A 21,700-nucleotide genomic window follows, 5' to 3' on the forward strand; every position below is an offset into this window, starting at 1 on the left:
TATTGTTTATCCATTCTAAATGTAATAGTTTGCATCTTTAGGAAAAAATTTTAAGGACATGGCAACATCTGGGTAAAAAAATCAGGATATCTAACTGCTGACAAAGTATTATCTTAACTATGTGAAAAATCGGTTATGAATGGATAAACACAACATAAACTATTTTATTATTATTACTTTATAAGTAAGTTGTCACTTTCCTTACCTTTTATTTATTTATTTTTTATTTTTGGCCATGCCTGGAAGTTCCTGGGCCAGGGATCAAACCTATGCCACAGCAACAACCTGGGCTGCTGCAGTGATGCCACAGACTTCACTTATTGTACCACAAGGGAACTCCAAAATATTTATTATTATTATTATTATTATTATTATTATTATTATTATTATTATTATTCAGCCTTAAAAAGTAATGAATTCTGACATACAATGTGGATGAACTTTGAGGACATTATGCTCACTGAAATGAGCTGGACAGAAAAGGACAATTACTGTGTGATTTATAGGAGGCACCTAGAGTAGTCGAACGCTTAGAGACAGAAAGACTGCGGGGGAGTCGAGAGTTATTGTTTAATGGGTACAGAGTTTCAGTGTAGGAAGATGAAAGATTCTGGAGATGGCGATGGCTGCCTAAAATATGAATAGACATTTAAAAATGGATATACTCTTTAAAATGGTTAAAACGGTAAATTTTATGTTATGCATATTTTACCATAAGTATTTTTAAAAAGGAGATCATAAGGAAATATATCAAAATGTTCTTAATGAATATTTTTGAGTGAGGGGATTAAGGGTGATCTTTTTCCTTTTTCGTTTCTGACATTTTGCCCCTAGTAAATGAGATTTTTTTGTTTGTTGTTTGCTTTAAGGAAGCTTGCTCCAGCATCTCCCAGATGTGTGTGGGGGTGGGGGTAGGGGGAGAGGCTTAGTCCAGCTGCAGTTGGAAATGAGGGGAGAAGCACAGCCTGCTGGGGAAGGGCTGGCTCAGAGAAGGCCTGGGGTCCTCTAAGCTCTCACTCCCGCCCGCCCCCGTCCCTCCTCCCCACGTCCTGCTGGCCTTTTCCTCTGCCTTCCCTCCACACTCCTTACCCGGGGGGCCTCTCTGTAGGAACAGCACAGTCACTAGCCCGAAGGGGCTGTCCCAGCTCTAGCGGGAATGTGGGCTCAGGGCTTTCTCAGATGGTCAGTACCCACGACGTCTTCCCCGCTGCTGCTCCGCCCCAGCCCAGCTGCAAAAACAACAGCCCATACCCGAAGTCCTGTTATTGCAGCCCGGAGCGGAGCCTCAGTGTGCAGCGGAAGGAGTAGGGACGGGGCCTGCAAGCCCTAAAGGGACTTAGGGAGGTTGGAGGGTCCCCTCCCACTCTCCTGGGGAAATCTGGCTCCAAGGTGTGGGGGGAAAGGGCTCTGGGAGGCCTGGGGGACTAAGGGCCAACTCTGCCAGTGGCCTCCCTGGCTCCCTGGGGACTGTGGGGGGTGGTGGCGGAGTGGGGGGAGGAAGTCAAGCCACTTGGGAACCCGCTGAGCCAAGCCGTGGGCAGGAGGCGGCACCACCGTGGCTCCCAGGCAGGCCAGGGCCAAGGCTTTCCCACGGGGTGCGACTGGCCACTGGGCTCCATGGAGCCATCACCCCAGGCTGGGACCTGTGAGCCCTGGGAGGTCTCCATGCAGCCTTCCCTTCACAGGGGAGACGCTGGCAGGGAGAGTCCCCTGTTCAAGCCCTAGCGCCTTCGGGGATGTGCAGGGCACCCTAGCAAGGCCAGGTCACAGCTCTCAGAGGCCCGTCACTCAGCCTTCTCAGCCTCGGCTCCAGTCTCATCCATCAGCTCCTTACTCCATGGGACAGGATAGGGACACAGAGCTTATAGCCCCAAGATCCTGAAGACCTCAGAGGCTGGTGGGAGCCTAGCCCACTTGACCCCTAAAGACCATTCCTCCCACCCTAAGATAAAGGCTATAGATGCTGGGAAGTCAGGAGGCACTGTGGAAGTCTCTGGAGACAGACAAACCTGGGCAGAACCTAAGCTCTGCCTCATTGGCTACATGCCCGGGCATGTCACTTAACCTCTCAGAGCCTTGGCTCCTTCCACCATAAAATGTAGAAGTTAACCTTTATCTTGTAGAGTCTTGGAAGGGTTGGCACAATGTAGGTGCTTAGTAAGTGGAGGACACTGTAATTCTTACTACTCAAGCACCAAGAAGTGAAATTAGCTGAGATTAGAAAGAACTTTCTTAGGCTAGGGGTCCAGTCGGAGCTGTAGCCGCCAGCCTACACCAGAGCCACAATAACACGGGGTCCAAGCATCTGCGACTTACACCGCAGCTCACAGCAACGCCGGATCCTTAACCCACTGAGCAAGGCCAGGGATCGAACCTGCAACCTCATGGTTCCCAGTCGGATTCGTTAACCACTGAGCCATGACGGGAACTCGTAGAAAGAACTTTCTGATCTCAGTGCTCAGCTCAGTTCCCCCCACCAGCCGTGTTCTGCACATTGTAGACAGCAATGCTGAAGCTCCCCCACCTTTCCTTTTTCCACTCTGGTCAGGAACCAGTTAATCAACTAACTTCTGCAGTTAGACAATGACTGTCTGTTGTTAAAGATGTTTCTGGCCACAGGCCTCAAACCAGAGACAGACACCATTCCAAGGGAAGAAGAAGGGGAGCCAGATGGAAGAGGTTGGGTCTTGGGCCTCTGGGAGCCATCAGTAGCCTCTGCCTGCAGATTGGTTGCTCAGTGTCAGTTATGCACCGAGAGTGGCAGGAAGCTGCTGGGACCCAATACCCAGGATTCCTGACTGGGCTGCCACCACCATGCAAGGTCTGTAGCTGCTCTGAAATGCTCTCAGGTAGTTGCCCTGCCTGATTCATTCTTAAAAGAGAGGAGTTGCAGAAATGAAAGCTAGCACTATTTTTATCTGGGCTATCTGGTCTTCAAAGTTACAACCAGATCTTTATTTAAGTACATTAAAATCACCTTTCACGGAGATTTAAAAAATTCTCTTGATTACGTAATGGGTATCCGACCTAGTGCTTTAAAGATCAATAGTAGTATAATGTCTCTAAATCTTTAAGGTCATTACCATTTATCAAATGTCGCTATTACTGTCATCTCCACTGACAGATAATATCCCCAAGTTTAGGAGGGGCAGAACTAAGATCTAAACTGAGATTCCAAACCCAAGCATTTAAACAGTTAAAGTTTCCATTACGCTGCCACCATAGTTAAGAGGATAACTGTGGGCCTAGGTCTGAACATTTTCCCCCCAGAATCACAGCCTATCTGTTTTTGTTTACCTATGTGCTTGGTACAATTCTCACTTAGGATGGACCCATCAATTGTGGAATAACTGATCTCTTGACCAGAATCAGCCCACTACATAGAGCTCTTTAGAGACCAAGAGAGATAAGGAATATGAATATCTTTTTTTTGGGGGGGGGGGTCTTTTTGCCTTTTCTAAGGCCGCTCCCGTGGCATATGGAGGTTTCCAGGCTATGAGTCTAATCGGAGCTGTTATTGCCAGCCCACCCCACAGCCACAGCAACTCGGGATCTGAACTGTGTCTGCGACCTACACCACAGCTCATGGCAACGCCGGATCCTTAACCACTGAGCAAGGCCAGGGATCAAACCCACACCCTCATGGTTCCTAGTCGGGTTCGTTAACCACTGAGCCACAACGGGAACTCCAGGAATAGAAATATCTTTAACTAAAAGGCAAAGTCCTCTAAGTGTAAGAGATGATGTTGTTTGTTATTATTGAGTCTCCCCTACTCTAAGGGGCATAACAAGGGCTGTTTCCAAGATGCACTGTGGTGCTCGGGATAAAGCTCAATAACTGTCTGTTGCATATCGAACACTTTGCTCTGTGAAGAGCAACTGTTAATACATAATCCTAACAGTGTAGTATGTTTTTCTAATCACATGCCCTGAGACCACTACTGTGTCTGTCATTAGAATTTCCCTCCAAATTCCCAGCAATTAACCACATTTAAGTGGCAGAGAATCTCAAGAACAGAGCCAGCTTCCAAGAAAATATAAATTTGCATTTAGACCAACATTAGCTTCTAGTCTAGCAGAGGCATCAAATAATAACAAACTCCTATGCTGGCTAAGAATAGGGTTGGACCCCTGAGAGGACAAAGGAGAAACTTAGTCAAGGTCCTAGCAACTCAAAAAGTTATGCCAGGAGTTCCCGTCGTGGCTCAGTGGTTAATGAATCCGACTAGGAACCATGAGGTTGCGGGTTCGGTCCCTGCCCTTGCTCAGTGGGTTAGCGATCCGGCGTTGCCATGAGCTGTGGTGTAGGTCGCAGACGTGGCTCGGATCCCGCGTTGCTGTGGCTCTGGCGTAGGTTGGCAGCTACAGCTCCGATTCAACCCCTAGCCTGGGAACCTCCATATGCTGCGGGAGCGGCCCAAGAAATGGCAAAAAGACAAAAAAAAAAAAAGTTATGCCAAAGGGGAATTTGGTGAGAAGCCCAAGGGTGGCTCTACCTTCAGGTCTGGCTAGATGTAAGGGACATCAGCTCCTGTGCACTTTCCCCTCTCACTCTCGGACTTGGTTCTGCTGACTTCTGCTTCTCCTGGAGCAGCTGCCTGACTTTCTCCTGCAGACATGCTTTCTCCCCGAGGCAGGAAAGCTGGCCACTGATCATCCCAAGCCAACTTCCCTATAGCAGATGAGGAGAGAAACCTGTTCTCTTTCAGGGTCTGTACAGCAAATCAGAGGGAAGCATTGAGTGGCTTTGCATCACCCGGCAGCGTGGAAGTGGGTGACTGACTAGACCTGGGTGGTGTGTCATCCCTGTGGTGAGCGGCTATGTTGGGCACCGGAGGGCCTGGGATTGACAGTTCCACCTGAATGACATGGGATGAGGAGGGGCAGTTCCTGAAGGAAAGGGGGTGCGGGGCAGACAAAAACAACAGGTGTCCACCACAATAGCACTTGTTCTCAGGTTGCATAGAGACATGACTTATCCACCAAAACAATCAGAGAAGGATAAAAACAGTAGTGCATTCACATACCCAAGTGTTGAGTCAAAGCCCTTCAGGAAAAGGAAGTGATCTGATGGCCTAAAGGAGATTCTTTAGAACTGGAGGAGAAAGACAAACATTCTGGTCAGCCTAGCGCCCCTAGTTGAGATTTATCATCATAATCACCTGATTCTCCAAATTAAGTTTAGAAACTGTGATTTGATCACTATTCAGCCAATTAGTCAGAACATTTGAAACTGGGATACTTTGGAAGAATCTGGAAGATTTGGTCAACACAATCATGCTCCTGGTTGGGAGAGTGGGCCTGATGAAGGACTTCTTTTTCTTGTAACTTCTCTTCTAATTTTAAATGGGATGTGTTTACTGTAGACAGTTTGGAAAATACAGAAGAGTGCCCAAATGGAAATAAAAATCATTCCTGTACTTGGCAGGACCAGGTGTGACTGCAAGTGCTAGAAACAATGACCTAATGGGATTGTAATGATCATTGTACAACTACAGGTGTGATAAATTTATTGAGTAATAATAAAAAAACAAAAAAACAAAACAAAAAACAATGACTTAAACAACAGAAACCCCAAGACAACAAGGGCTTAAACAAGACTGAAGTTAATTTTGCTTCCAGCTAGATGAAGTCATGGGAGTTCTGCTCCACAGAGGCTTCAGGGTGGCCAGACCCTTCCAGCTCACTACTCTGCCATCCCTGCAATGAGGCCTGCATCCTCATCATCTAAGCGGGCACAGCAGGAAGGCAGCAAGGAAGGGAAAAAGATAAAGGTGCCAAGGACCCGTGCCAGCTATCTCCTAGGGAAGGTTCTCAGAAATAGCAACACAACATGTCCAGACCGTCTCCTCTATAAGAACATTGTCACATGGCCACATCTACATGCTGAGGAGACTGGGAAATGTAGTCTTTTTTTCTGGGTGGCTATTTGCCCAGGTTAAACTCTGATACTATAGAAGAGTGGCTTTTGAGGAAATTAGGGATCTCTGATAAACCTGTAATCATGCCACCCAGAGATAACCACTGTTATTAACACTTTGGTATGTGTCATTCACACACACATTCAAACATACATACATACACACATACCTGTTCATAGAAAAATAGATATAGATATATGTAGATATGCAGATAAAGAAATACGGAATATATGTATGTGTGTATGTGCGTATATACGTATATTTTTATATAATAATATATTTGAAAAACATATATAAATATTTTATTGTATTACATTTTTTGCTTTTAAGGGTCACACCCATAGCATACAAAAATTCCCAGGCTAGGGGTTGAATCAAAGCTGAGGCTGCCAGCCTAGCACAGCTACAGCAATGCCAGATCCAAGCCATATCTGTGACCTACACCACAGCTAATGGCAACACTGGATCCTTAATCCACTGAGCAGGGCCCGGGATTGAACCCACGTCCTCATGGGTTAAGATACCAGTAGGGTTCTTAACCCACTGAGCCACAAGGGGAACTCCTAAATATTTTAAATGAAATTAGGGTCCCACCAAATACACTGTTTTCACCCTGCCCTTTTTTTTTTTTTTTTATGGCCGCACCCACCGCTTCTGGAAATTCCCGCGCTAGGGACTGAATCCAAGCTTCAGCTGTGACTTACGCCATGGGTGTGGCAATGCCAGATCCTTAACCCAATGAGCCAGGCAGGGGATTGAACCTGAGCCTCCACAGCCAGCTGGGCTTCTGTAGTTGGATTCTTAACCCACCGAGCCACAACAGGAACTCCTCACCCTGCTTTTTTGAAAAACTGCACACCTTAAAATCATTTATTATCTATTTTAGAATGAGCCATTTAACAATCAGAGTACTGTATGCTTTATGATTTTCTTTTAAGTAGATATTTTTATTTTATAAATCCTCATTTATGAAGTTTTAATTTATTTACTTTGAAACAACTAGGAATGTACATCAAAGCCCAAGCATTCTTCCCCGCCTCCTCCAATGGTTACAACTGTGATACAAGATCAAAAAAAAGATATTGATGGAGTTCCCGTGTGGCTCAGTGGTTAACAAATCCGACTAGGAACCATGAGGGTGTGGATTCGATCCCTGGCCTTGTTCAGTGGGTTAAGGATCTGGCATTGCCGTGAGCTGTGGTGTAGGTTGCAGATGAGGCTCAGATCCCATGTTGCTGTGGCTCTGGCATAGGCCGGAGGCTACAGCTCCTATTGGACACCTAGCCTGGGAACCTCCATATGCTGAGGGAGCGGCCCTAGAAATGGCAAAAAGACAAAAAAAAAAAAAAAGATATCAACATTGGTACAGTCCATAGAACTTATTTAGACTTCACTGGTTAAACACAGCCTCCCGTGTAGCTTGCATAACCATTACCACAATCAAGAAACTCAACTCTACTATCCTTTGTGTCACTCCTTTATAGCCATACCCACCCCATTCCCTAACCATCCCTAATTCCTGGCAACTAGGAATCCATTCTTATCTCCATAATTATGTTACTACATGAACATTACACAAATGGAATTAGACAATACGTATACTTTTGAGACAGGCTTTTTTCACTCTGCGTAATTTCCTTGAGGCTCATCTCATGGTTGCCTATACCAATAGTTTGTTCCTTTTTATTGCTCAGCTGTATTCCATGGTGTGCATGTACCACATTTTGTTTAAACATTAACCAACAGGAGAACATCTGGGTAGTTTTCAGTTCAGGGCTATTATGAAAAGCTGCTATGAATATTCATGTACAAGTTCCTATTTGGACTTAAGTACTCATTTCTCTGGGATAAATGACCAAGAGTGCAATTCTTCCTAGGGTAATTATAAGTCCATTTTCAGTTTTGAAAAGAACTGCCAAATTATTTTCCAGAATGACTGTATGCAATCTGCTTTTTTTTTTTTTTTTTGGCCGCTCCTCAGCATATGGAGTTCCCCAGACGCTGCCAACCCCACTGCACCACATCGGGAGGTCCGCAATCTGCTTTTTAAACTTAACAATTGTTGTCAACAATTCTCCTTATCGTTAAGCACTTCCTAGGTCTAAATGATATTTAATATCTTATTCCCAAACATGATATTCCACTGTATGATTGTACTATATAAATTCTGAGTTTTAGAAATATTTCTTTTTTGTGTGTTATAAATAACAAAGTGGAAAATACTGTAGATGATTTTTTTTGCCTATTGATGATTATTTCCTTACGATAAATTTCTAGACATAGACATGCTGGTTTAAAGGGTATGAATGAAAAGTAAAAATGAAAAGTCTTTCACTTTTTTTTTTCCCAAATTGTTCTATTAAAGGTTTCAATTTATAATTCTATAGCAATATACGAAAATCTGGAGAAGTTTCTAAAAATACTAATATTTTAACACAAATTGCAGTCAAATAGTATCCTTAATATATAAATGTATAGATTTTATAGTCAACTAGAAAAAATAAATATCCAGGATCAAGATGCTTTGGGCTGTAGATGACAGAAAATTCCAATTAAAATTACATAAACAATAGAGAAATTTATCACTTCATATAATAAGAAGCCTAAAGGTAGGGCAACTTGTGAATTTATTGATTTCATACAACTTTAAAAAAAAAAAGGCACCAGAGTACACAGACTAGCAGTGTAATCTCTAAAGTTAGATTGTTGGGTTTATACCCAAGCCCCTCCATTTACTGAGTGTGTGACATTGTACAAGTTACTTATCCTATTTATAAACCTTGGGTTCTTCTTTAAACATGTTTATATTGATAGTATCTATCTCATAAGATTGTCTTAAGGATGAAGAGTTAATATATGTAAAATATCCATTAAGCCATGATATTATCGAGAGCCTAGGTTCTGTCTGTTTTTCTGTTCTGGAATCCTCAGTGTGTTAACATTAACTTCAGTCTTGAGACCTCATGGTCACAGGATAGCTACCGTAACTCTGGGAATCTTATCCAAGAAGACCAGAAATAGAAGAGACTAAGTAGTCTTCTCTGTTTCTTTCTTAAGAACAGGGAAACTTTCCAGGAAGTCCCACATTTCCTCACATCCCAATGCCTAGAAAATGGGTTACCCTATGCTAATCTGTTAAAAAAAAAAAAGGAGAATGGAATTACTATGATTGTCTTAGATCAATCAGGATTTATTCATAAGCCAAAACTACCATCCCTGTAAATCAAAAAAATCAGTTCTTTTTAACAAGGAAAAGAAAATGGATATTGAATGAACAACCAGAATGTCTGCTATACATCATATTAGAAAAATGGGCAAACCACAGGCACCAGCAATTCATAAGAAATGCAAACAGTAAGGAGTTCCCGTTGTGATGCAGTGGTTAACGAATGTGACTAGGAACCAGGAGGTTGCAGGTTTGATCCCTGGCCTTGCTCAGTGGGTTAAGGATCCGGCGTTGCCGTGAGCTGTGGTGTAGGTTGCAGACGTGGCTCAGATCCCATGTTGCTGTGGCTCTGGTGTAGGCCGGCAGCTACAGCTCCAATTGGACCCCTAGCCTGGGAAGCTCCATATGCTGAGGGAGCAGCCCTAGAAAAGGCAAAAAGACAAAAAAAAAAAGGAAACAGTAAACAAACATGAAAAAAAATGCTATCCTGATTAATAAGCAAAGAAATGCAAATTAAAGGGAGTTTCTGTATTTTCTCTATTAATTTAGCAATGATGAAAAAGATAATCATCTATAACAACAACAAATATATAAGGTGCCCAGGAATAAATTTTATATACAAGTTGTGCAAGACCTAAATGGAGAAAATTATAAAATTTTACTGACCAACATTAAATATCTAAATAAATGGACATATATACCACGTCCATGGATAGTAAGACTCAGTATCATAAAGATGTCAATTGTCCTTAAATTTAGAGATTTAAAGCACTGCCAATCAAAATCTCAATAGGGTGAAATTTTTTTGAGAAACACTTTCTTTCTTTCTTTCTTTTTTTTTTTTTTTTTTGGTCTTTTTGCTATTTCTAGGGCCACTCCCTCAGCCTATGGAGGTTCCCAGGCTAGGGGTCGAATCCAAGCTGTAGCCACTGGCCTACGCCAGAGCCACAGCAACGCAGGATCCAAGCCAGGTCTTCGACCTATACCACAGCTCACGGCAACGCCGGATTGTTAACCCACTGAGCAAGGGCAGGGACCGAACCCGAAACCTCATGGTTCCTAGTCGGATTCGTTAACCACTGCGCCACGACGGGAACTCCAGAAACAGTTTATTTCTAAAATACATATGAAAGAGCAAAGGCTCAAAACTAGTCAAGATACTCTTAAAGAAAAGAATAAGGTATGGGAATTTTCCTTACCAGATGGTAAGACTTTTTAAAAAAATAAGACAATAGTAATTAAGATAATACAATATTACTTCAGAGATAAACAAAATAGAGAGAAACAGACTCACACAATATAGAAACTTCACATATTACAATGGTAGCACTGAAAGTCACTGGAAAAAGAGTGGAAAAATAGAAAAAAATTGGATTCCTACCTCTCACCCTGTACAGAAAGTAATTCAAAATTATGTGTAAAGGCAAAATTATAAATTATTCAGAAGAAAATACAGGAGATTATCTTTATTAGGGAAGGATTTTCTAAATAAAACACAAAAAGGATGGAGTTCCTGTTGTGGCTCAGCAGACGCAAATCTGACTAGTATCCACGAGGACATGGGTTCAATCCCTGGCTTCGATCAGTGGATTAAGGATCCAGCATTGAGCTGTGGTGTAGGTCACAGATGCAGCTTGGATCCCATGTTGCTGTGATGATATAGGCCAGTGGCTACAGGCTACAGCTGATTTGACCCCTAGCCTGTCCATATGCCATGGCCCTAAAAAGACAAAAACAAACAAACAAACAAACAAAAACACAAAGAGGAGTTCCCTTGTAGCACAGCAGGTTAAGGATCCAGCATTGCTGCTGTAGTGGCTCAGGTTGCTGTTGTGGCACAGGTTGGATCCCTGGCCCTGGAACTTTCACATGCCATAGGTGTGGCCAACAAACAAATAAATAAAATACAAAAAGCATTAACTATAAAAGACAAGGTTGATCATTTTAACCATTATTAAAGTGAAGAACTCTGATCGTGGGAATTCCCGTCCTGGCTCAGCGGTAACAAACCTGACTAGTATCCATGAGGATCCAGGTTCAATCCCTGGCCTCACTCGGTGGGTTAAGGATCCCTCATTGCCCTGAATGAGGTCACAGATGCAGCTCAGATCCAGGAATGCTGTGGCTATGATAAAGGCGAGCAGCTATAGCTCCAATTAGACCCCTAGCCTGAGAATTTCCATATGCCAAACAAACAAAAAAAAAGACTCTGCTCAAAGACATCTCCAAGTTTATAAAAGACAAGCCATAAACTAAGATAAAAATTAGTATTCAGAATATATAAAGAATTCTTATAAATCTATTAGAAAAAAATGTTAAGCCAAAAAAAGTAGGTGAAAACCACAAAGGAGAAAAAAAACACGTCCAATAAATATGTGAAAAAAATGAACAACTTCATTACTGATCAGGAAAAGAAATTAATATTCCAATGATACGTCCCTTTAAATACACCTGATTCTACCCCCCTCCCCAATAGTTGATAATACCAAGTATCGGTAAGGAGGTAGATCAGCTAGAACTCTTTAAGCCTTATTGGAGGGTAGCGTATATTGACTTAACCACTTTGGAATACTAGCACTATTTGTAAAGCTGAATATTCACATAGCCTATGACCCAGCTGTTCCTCTTGTAGGTATGCCAAGATATACACAAGAATATTTATAGTTGATTCTCCCACCCCCAAAAAGATTGGAAACAACCCAAATATCTGTTGAAGGAAAATGAATACATAAATTTTGGTACAGTCACATGATGGAACATTATGCAGCAGTGCAAACAAGAGAACCACAGATACATGTAACAACATGGATGAATTTTAGGACTGTCATACTGAGTAAAAAAGCAATTTTTAGAAGATAACATTATAATACCATTTGTAAAAACTCCAAAACAAGCAAAATTAAACAGTATGTTGTTTAGGGATTGTAAATATACAATAAATTATTTTTATAAAGTAAACAAATATCAATCAAAATTTAGTCGAGCGGTTATACTTGGGTGCGGTATAAGGCAGGGAAATAGGGTTGGAAAAGAGCACACACACTGACATGATGGTATTGGCAGGATTTGGGCTTTTTTTTCAATATCAGATTTTTTTTTAATTGTGGCAAAATACACAAAACATAAAATTTACCATTTTAACCCTTTTAAGTGTGCAGTTGTGTTGTAAATATAAATGCACATCCATCATGCATTTCTAGAATTCATCTTGTAAAATTGAAACTCTGTACATTGAAAAATAAGTAACCACTCTCTCAATTCCCACCATGGCTCAGTGGCTAACGAACCCAACTAGAATCCATGAGGATGTAGGTTCAATCCCTGGCCTTGCTCAGTGAGTTAAGGATCTGGTATTGCCGTGAGCTGTAGTATAGGTCACAGTATATTATATACACAGATGCACATATATTTTCTTTTGTGTGTATAAAACAGTATGCACCTTATTTTTCAATGGCTTTACACCTGGAAAAATAATGACAATATAAAGAATTGGCCAGAACATGACAAATGCTAACAAGAATGTAAATTGATACAATTTTTAGAATATTTTAAACACACAGTAAAAGTGACAAATATTTATGGCCTTGGGGAGCTACTGTGTTTTCAATTTTGGTTCCTGATTATTCACTGATAGTATATAGAAATATGATTGATTTTGTATGTTGACTTTGTATCCTTGCTAAATTCACTTATAAACTTATAAATAAGGTTAGTGTTTGTTACTATTGTTGAATCTTTGGTTTTTGTTTTGTTTCGTTTTTTTGCTTATTAGGGCGGAACCCACGGCATTTGGAGATTCCCAGGCTAGGGGCTGAATCAGAGCTGTAGCTGCCAGCCTATGCCACATCCACACAGGATCCGAGCCGCATCTGTGACCTACACCAGAGCTCATGGCAACTTCAGATCCTTAAACCAGAACCCACTGATCGAGGCCAGGGATCAAACCTGAAACCTCATGGTTCCTAGTGGGATTCATTTCCACTGAGCCACGGGAACTCCAAATCTTTGGGATTTTTAAAATGTAGACAATGATGTTTTCTGTGAATATAAGGACAGTTTTCTTTCCAGTCTGTATGTTCTAAAATTTTCTTTTTCTTGCCTCATTGAACTGGCTAGATCTTTGAGTATAATGTTAAATAGGAGCAGTGAGAGTGAACATTCTTGCCTTGTTCCTTGATCGTAGAGAGAGAAAGCAGTCTTTCTCCATAGAGTATGATGTTAGGAGTAGGATTCTACAGGCGCCCTTACCATACTAAAAAAACTTCCCTTCTATTCCTAGTTTTCTGAGGTTTGTTTTTGTTTTAAATTCAGTGGCTGTTAGATGTTTTCAAATGCTTCTTGCATCAATTGATAAGATCATGTGGTTTTACTTTTTAGAAATGTTAATAGTTTCTCAAATTGATTTTCAAATATTGAAACAGCTTTGCATTCCAGGTTTAAATTCTACTTGATAATTATACATCAATCTTTTATGTATTGATGGATCTGGTTTGCTAATAATTTGTTGCAGACCTTTGTATCCGCATTCATGACGGACATTGGTCTGTAATTTTCTTTTGTTGTACTATCTTTGTCTGATTTTTGTCTTGATATATTTTTTGGGAGGGCAATTTGTCAACTGTAACAAACGTCTTAGAAATGTGTGTGTCTGTGATGATCATTGTACAACTGTAAATGTAATAAAATTCATTAATTAAAAAAGAAATGTGTATGCCTAAGGATTCTACTTCTAAGAATTTCTTAAGGAAGTAATTGGCGAGTCTCATTATACACAGACTTTAGGTTGAGATACACCTGGATTTAAATACGAACACATTCTCTTACTAACCACTTAAATTCTGTGGGTCTGTTCCTAACCTGTAAAATGAGGATAAGAGGACCTACCTCACAGAGAGGCATTAGATGAGACAATTCACACAGTGTCCAACATCTAACAAGCTTTAGAGCCACCTAGTAAATAGTGGCTCTTGGTGTTATGTTATATCCTCCAGCCTCTGTAGTCTGTCCAGACAGAAGGACATTATCTTTGTTCCCAAATTGGCTCCCACTTTGAATCTTCTTATTGGTGGGTATTCGATCTCCTCATCCCTAATTACTGCCTTGTATTAGGCGCGCTTGACGTTTGGAATGCAAAGGCAATAGATTCAGGGAGCTGAATCTATTCGAGAGACACAGGGGCGAAGGAACCAGTATCATGTCATACATATAACAGCATTATAATGGAGCGTCTGCCCGAGGGGAAGAGAGCCCTGGACGCGCCTCTGAGCGTCTGTGTCAGGAGGCTGGGAGGTCGGTGGAGCTGAGGGAGCTGAAAAGAGGGCGGCAACTTTTCCAGAGTAGCCTCGGGTCGTGGTGCTGGACGCACAGACTGGCTGTTTCCACAGCAACGGGACTAGCTACCCTCTCGGGAGGCCTCACGGGTCAGCCTTGCTCAGCGTCTAAGGAACCGGGAAAAGCCACTTCCGCTCCTTCAACCTCCCAAGAGCGCTGACGCTTGGCTGTAACCGAATAAATCAAGCTCCAAGTCTCTGATTGGCTCAGGCAGGTGAAGTGGGCGGAGGTGGCAGCGAGGGGCGTGGTCCTGCAGTCTCCCACGCCAGAGTTAGTCCCTCAAAGCGGAAGTCGACCTCTTCTGCCCCGGAAGTGCAAGTTCGGAGGTCTTGCAGGTGGGGATTCCACCGGCAAGGCGGCTGCTTTCGAGATGCCAGGGGCTGCCGCCAAGGGCTCGGAGTTGTCCGAGAGGATCGAGAGTTTCGTGGAGGCACTGAAACGGGACAGCGGGCGGCACAGCTCCGAGGACATGGCCCGGGAGACCCTGGGACTGCTGCGCCGGATCATCACGGACTACCGCTGGAGCAACGCAGGTGAGGCAGACCTAGCTCCATCGCCTCCCTCGCACCTTTCCGTTCCCGATCCCCCGGCGGAAGGTCTCCTTGGTCCCACCACATGCTTGCCTCGTTCACCCTCTCTCTTTGGACTGCAGGGGAGCTGATGGAACTGATCCGCAGAGAAGGCCGGAGGATGACGGCCGCGCAGCCCTCAGAGACCACCGTGGGCAACATGGTGCGGAGAGTGCTCAGGATCATCCGGGAGGAGTATGGCAGGTCAGGCCCGCGTCCTGGGCTGGGATTGGTCCCAGTAACGCTTTTTGCACGGGCCCCTCTCCCTGCTTGGAGCCTTTGTTGGAGCCGAGCAGCTGTTGTTACCTAAACGATCACACCTCTTCCCCCCACCTTCCTCTTTGGGTCTTGTTGCCTCCATAGACTCCATGGACGCAGCGACGAAAGCGATCAGCAGGAGTCCCTGCACAAACTCTTGACGTCCGGGGGCCTGAGCGAGGATTTCCGCTCTCATTATGCTGAACTCCAGTCCAACATCATTGAGGCAATTAATGAGCTGCTTGTGGAACTGGGTGAGTCCTGATCCCTACATGGACAGGACAGGTTGCAGACAAATGAGGGAACAAAAGACCCCGGAAGCTGTTCATCAGCAGAGGTGGGAGATAACCAGTCTTCTGATTCTCAGAAGTTTGCTCTCATCCTGGTTGGGAAGGGTTGGAGCTGGTGGCAGGACTGAGATAACCCTTTATACACTTCCTTACCATCTAACCCTTTATTGGCTGCAAATCCACTGTAGCAGAGACTCAATTTGGGAAGAGCTTTATTTTTATTTTAAAGAAAATGAATCCCCTAAAACCACAGTTGATAGACCCTCCTTCACTAAACGTGCTCTTGAATTTTTACACGTATACACATACATACAGGCCACCTCCATCCCCCTGTTTTCGCGATCCAGGATAACTGCAGATATTCATTACAATCAGCATTCCCAGGGGAGGACCGAGCCAGGTCTGTTTGTGCATTGAGCTGCTGCTTCCAAATTCCTCTCCTGTTTTTCTTCTGTGGCTTTCCTTTCAGGTGGGCCATCTTTTGGAGGAGGAGTTCTTTTGGGGGGAAGCTCTATTCACTCTCAGCACTTCAGAATTTCCAATTAGGACCATTTCTTGCCTAAATACATCCTCTTCAAAGTCAGTTGCAAAGAAAGGGCTGGTGTTAGGGTGAGGCAGGAGTGAGGGGAGTAAGTGGTTGAGTAGGAGGACTGCCCGGCAAGACAAAAGGCTGAGCCCTTAGGAGGCAGAAGATCCTGAAGATTGGGGCTTTTAAGAAAGTGTGACATTTCGTATTAAGTCCATTGACCTTGTGTTTCCAGGGTCTGCTCAGTGGGAAATCTGTGAAGGGCACACATCCCTGTGTTCTGTCATGTCTGTCCATGTTGTAGCAAGGCAGTCTCATATTTTCCTTGCAAAACTGGCTTCTTGCAGAAGGGACAACCGAGAACATTGCAGCCCAGGCCCTGGAACACATCCACTCCAATGAGGTGATCATGACCATTGGCTTCTCCCGAACAGTAGAGGCCTTCCTCAAAGAGGCAGCCCGAAAGAGGAAATTCCATGTCATTGTGGCCGAGTGTGCTCCTTTCTGTCAGGTATGGGGACTGCTGGAGTTGCTAAGAAAAATGTAAAATTAGGAGGGAATAAAGGAGGGGCCGGTGGGCTTTGAATCTTTGAATTGATAAGCAAGATGTAAATTGAGAAGAAAGAGTAAAACATTTAAGGGAATTTTCAAGTTGTTCATCCTGTGAACATTCTTAAACATTGGCTTAAGAAAGTTGGGTGGGAGTTCCCTGGTGGTGCAGTGGGTTCAGGATCTGGTGTTGTCACTGCTGTGGTTTGGGTCACTGCTGTGGCAAGGGTTCAATCCCTGACCCAGGAACTTCCCCATGCTGTGGGTATAGCCAAAAAAAGAAGAAAGAAAGTTGGGTGAACTGCTAGGCCCAAGGAAAGATAAATATTGATTCTTTTATGAATCAGAATAGGGTAAATTACCTTGGGGATGACTGATTCTTGGTCTGACTTCATTCAATTTTTAGGTTAATAATAGTTCTCAAAAAAGGAAATATGTAAGGGTGCAGGACATTGTACAATAATCAGCCAGAAGCTATCTTGTCAGCTCTGCCTGATTATGCAAGCAAGTCATATTTCCAGTTTTGTGGCTGTTCTAGTGCCGTTCCAGTGTAATAATAAACATTTATTAGCTTCCTCTGGGCTTCCTGCTGCTTCCTAGAGAATACCTATCAAATGAGTTAGTGATCTGTTGGAAACGGTGTGTTGGATGTGCCCAGTGTCCCAGAATCTCCCAGGTCCAGTTATAGTCGAGAGTGCTTTCACTCTCACTCTTCCTCCCAGCATCAGCCCTTCTCTCCCATTGCAGGGTCATGAGATGGCGGTCAATTTGTCCAAAGCAGGTATTGAGACAACTGTCATGACTGATGCTGCCATTTTTGCTGTTATGTCAAGAGTCAATAAGGTGGGTGTATTTGGGTTATATTATGTCAAATTCATGAAGATTATACTACTTCTAAAATACTCATATCTCCCTCCTCCCATAATATCCATGAGAAGCGAAGGAAGTTTCTAGCACCTTTTGAAAATACATACTTGGGATTTTTTAATCTATTAACTGATTCTCCCCCCCTTCATCTAAATCACTGTTCCTCATTTGGAGGAGCCTCATTCGGGTTACAGCATAGAAAAGAATGAACTGGGACTCAGCCAAGTGTGTCAGCTGCTGGTAGAGGGCTGCCCACTTCTACTCAGAGAGCTTGGTGGTGGTGGATGGTGAATGAGAGGCTCCCTGCTTCTCAGGAGGTGTAACAGATTTCCAGGAGAGGCAGGGCTAAGAGCAGTAGTATTGCAGTTTCCTTCCTGTATTCCATTCATTCTTTCCTTGGAAACCCACGTTTATGCTAGAACTTACAGTCTGAGCCTAGAATCCCTTTCCTTTTACTGGTGCGTGACCCCCCAGCACACCAAGACTGTTGACTGAGCATTTTGGCTCTGATTAAGGCTCTGGTCCCAGAAGGGCTCACACATTTCTTTCTGTCCCAAAGGTGATCATTGGCACAAAGACCATCCTGGCCAATGGTGCTCTGAGAGCTGTGACAGGAACACATACTTTAGCACTGGCAGCAAAACACCATTCCACCCCACTCATCGTCTGTGCTCCTATGTTCAAACTTTCCCCACAGGTACGTGTGTCTGTCTCCAGCTGCTCTCTACTCTGTCTCTAGCCAATAAAAGGAAGTCAAAGTGTAGCCTTGAACTTGGGGCCTTCAACCTTCGCACTCTGGGGCTTCTCTTTATCTGCATTTACTCGGTGGATTATAGCTAGTGGAGGATGGAAAAAACCACAGAAATCTCGATCCAGGAAAAGCCATTGGCAGTTACAACTTGTCAGCTTCAGGAAGTCAAAATTGTAAGGTCAGGACAGTGTGTAGGTGGAAAAGGCCCCTTGTTTACATTGCCACCACTCCCTGTCACCCCAACCATTTCTGAAAATGCCAAGCAAGTTGAAACCGGAAACATAGAATTGGTTTTATTTGTCATCATTCCAAAGGACTGTCCTCAGTAGTCTAGATACAAGCAGTTACTAAATGAAGAGCCATTTCACGAGGGATAGAAACTATTTGTTTTAAAAATATCAATCTGTGTATAAATGTCTATTTTTATTTATTTGTTTGTTTATTCATTTGGCATGTAGAAGTTCCCAGGCCAGGAATCAAACCCACACTATAGCAGTTACAGTGCAGGATCCTTAATTGCTAGGCCACCAGGGAACTTCTCTACTTTTTTAAATTGAGGTGAAATTCACATAACACACAATTTAACCATTTTAAAATACACAGTTCAGTGGCATTTACTGCATTCACAGCATTGTGCAACTCTCACTCCCTAGTTTTAGAACTTTTTCATCACCCCAGAAAAACACTGTGGACTGACTCAGAAATCACTCGCTATTCCCTTACCTCCCTGCTTCCTAGTAATTGCTAATGTGCTTTCTGTCTATGGATTTGCCTATTTTTAATATCACATAAAAGGAGTCATACAATAAATCAACTATATACTCCAATAAAATTAAATTTTTTTAAAAAAGGAGTCATACAGCATGGACTCTTTTGTTTCTGATTTCTTTCACCTGGCATAATGTTTTTGGAGTTTATCCAAGGTGTAGAACAGTACTTTGTTCCTTTTGATCGTTAAGTAATATTCCATTTTATGGATATACCACAGTTTATTTATTTGTTCATCTGCTGATGAATATCTAGGTTATTTTTAGCATCTGGCTTTTGTGAATAATGCTGCTATAAGGCTTTGTGCAGAAGTGTCGATAGAGGTATATACCTAGAAGTGGAATTGTTCGATCTCTATTTTTTTTTTCTGTTTTTTTCTTTTCCAGTTCCCCAATGAAGAAGATTCATTTCACAAATTTGTAGCCCCTGAAGAAGTCTTGCCTTTCACAGAAGGTAACGGAAGTTACTTGAATGTGTGCGTGCACAGGCACTTGTGTGTTTTGGTTTCAGTTTTGGTTTTGATGGTCAGTGGGATTGAATGCTGTCAGGTTGTGTTTTTCTATTACCATACTTCTTGTGGGAAATGTTCTCTTTAGCAGCTTAGAGTGCATGAGATATATCTATATACATTTTTTTCTGAAACTAATATATTTTAGCGGCGGTATCAGGACCATGATGGGTTGGGTCACCCAGCACTGACTGGGTTTGCTTTGCAAGTCCTTTGAGACACAGGCAGTAGCCCAGTGGGAAAATGTACTTGTTTTTGGTTGCTGCAGGGAGTCATTTTGGTGACATGACAGCCAAAGGAAGTAGGCTCTGAAATGTTCCTACCTGTAGAGCTTATTTGTAGTCTGGAAACCTTTGTGTGTTTGGGTCCTTTCTCTGGCTTTTTCTGAAGGCAGCAGCTTTGCTCAGTGAGCCTGCTGCCTCTTCAGCAGTTAGCATGGTCTTCAACACTCTCTAGGAGCAAAACATAGTACTTGGGGTGCTGATTCTACTTGGAAATTGAATAACTTCACCATGTAGTCAACCATTCATTCTTTCAAGAAATATTTATGACTCTTGAGCACCCACTGTGTATCCAGCACTATTCCAGGCTCTAGGAATGTGACAGTAAACATGGCAGATAGGCCCTGTTCCCCTGGAGTTTATATTATGTTGCCAAAGATGGGCAAGAATACTCAGGTCATGGGATGTTTTAGGAAGAAAATGAATAGAATGGATGTGATGGAAAGTGACTAGGAGGCTGCTTTCGACCGGAGAAGACATTTCAGCTGAGTCCTGAAGGAGTAGAATTTGCCATGTGAAGATCAAGGAAAGAGTTTTCCAGGTGTTGGTGCAAAGGGCCTGAGTTAGGCACATGCTGAGCCAGTTGGAAAAGGATGGCTTTGTGGCTGGAGAGCAAGAGAGAAAGGGATCCGAATTATAATTAGTGTCGTGCGGTGGGGAGGGCTAGAGGTTGAAGGTGGCATCCCACATTTGAATTTTATTCTAAGGGCCCCAGAAAGGCATTGGAGAGTTTTAAGCATGGGGCGGATCATGACCCGAAGTCATCGTTTCTGGTTTGCAGCTTGCCGCTGCTTCCTTTCCTTGGGGTAGCAAGAACACCTGCATTACTGAGCTTAGAATCTTTAAGATACCTCATTCTAGAGCAGGATCCTTGGTTTTATCCGTAGCTCCTGTGATTGCCTTTCAGGGGACATTCTGGAGAAGGTCAGTGTTCACTGCCCCGTGTTTGACTACGTCCCCCCAGAGCTCATCACCCTCTTTATCTCCAACATTGGGGGGAATGCGCCGTCCTACATCTACCGCCTGATGAGTGAACTCTACCATCCCGACGATCACGTGCTATGACCAGCGCTCGTCCTAAGCAGAAGCTGCTTAGGCAAACACACAATGGAAAGGAGACTCCGGTGCTACGGCTGGAACGCATCTTCCTTGTCATGGGGGAGTGAGCTAGAGTCAACCTGAGAAAACTTGATACTGTTTCCTGCCATTTTAGTCATCCCGTAACCAGGGCCCACATCCAGGACTGTTTTGCCTTTCGGCTCTTAACAGAGCAGCAGGGCTTGACCTATTGATTTTGGAGCCTCTTACTGACTCGAGGCGTCTGTTTCAGGAACTTAAACTTTCCGGCTCAGTGGAGTGTTACATATAGCACTGAAGACCTTGCTGGGCTGCAGGTTTTTGCTCACAACTGACCACCACAACCTTTTCCGAGGCTGTGCCAATAAAAGCTGCTCGAAGGCTCCTGAGTTGGTTTATTTATTTTTCTGCTCTGACTGAACTGCCTGGAACAGCAGCAGAGCCCTTCGGTGTTTTCATAGAGGGCAGTAATTAGAAACAACAGCCTAAAAGAGAAATGCAGACAAAGTATTTATAGTTTTCTTTATAGTTCACTGGACGTAGTCTCAAACAACTTGTTAGTAGTCTAAGACAGTGATTGCAAAATCACCGATCATCAGGAGTTCCCACTGTGGCTCAGCGGAAATGAATCTGACTAGTATCTGTGAGAATGCAGGTGCGATCCCTGGCCTTGCTCAGTGGGTTAAGGATCTGGCATTGCCGTGATCTGTGGTGTAGGTTGCAGACTCGGCTCGGATCTGGCGTGGCTGTGGCGTAGGCCAGCAGCTACAGCTCTGATTTGACCCCTAGCCTGGGAACTTCCAAAGGCTGCAAGTTTGGCCCTAAAAAGACAAAAAAC

At 43.4% G+C, this 21,700-nt stretch overlaps 1 protein-coding gene across 2 annotated transcripts; it reads left to right on the forward strand.

The window, feature by feature from the left end:
- The first annotated feature begins 14,714 nt into the window (after positions 1–14,714).
- Positions 14,715–21,251, forward strand: EIF2B2 (eukaryotic translation initiation factor 2B subunit beta). 2 transcript variants are annotated; one of them, XM_047796273.1, is made up of 8 exons: positions 14,715–14,951; positions 15,071–15,191; positions 15,351–15,499; positions 16,409–16,572; positions 17,358–17,453; positions 18,037–18,174; positions 19,383–19,449; positions 20,693–21,251. In XM_047796273.1, exons 1-8 carry the CDS (start codon positions 14,789–14,791, stop codon positions 20,848–20,850), a joined length of 1,056 nt encoding a protein of 351 aa, XP_047652229.1. In that variant the 5' UTR covers positions 14,715–14,788; the 3' UTR covers positions 20,851–21,251. The 2 variants fall into 2 exon arrangements, with proteins under 2 accessions (XP_047652229.1, XP_047652230.1); XM_047796274.1 differs by having other exon boundaries at positions 14,717–14,951; positions 20,673–21,251.
- The last annotated feature ends 449 nt before the right edge of the window (positions 21,252–21,700 follow it).

This window comes from Phacochoerus africanus, chromosome 9 (genome assembly GCF_016906955.1).
Source record: "Phacochoerus africanus isolate WHEZ1 chromosome 9, ROS_Pafr_v1, whole genome shotgun sequence".
NCBI lineage: Eukaryota > Metazoa > Chordata > Mammalia > Artiodactyla > Suidae > Phacochoerus > Phacochoerus africanus.

Excerpts from the sequence above, each read along its gene's own strand:
- EIF2B2 (XM_047796273.1), top strand. The coding sequence starts at position 14,789 with ATGCCAGGGGCTGCCGCCAAGGGCTCGGAGTTGTCCGAGAGGATCGAG. Across the intron at positions 14,952-15,070 it reads CTACCGCTGGAGCAACGCAG|GGGAGCTGATGGAACTGATC; the intron begins GTGAGGCAGACC and ends TTTGGACTGCAG. Across the intron at positions 19,450-20,692 it reads AGTCTTGCCTTTCACAGAAG|GGGACATTCTGGAGAAGGTC; the intron begins GTAACGGAAGTT and ends ATTGCCTTTCAG.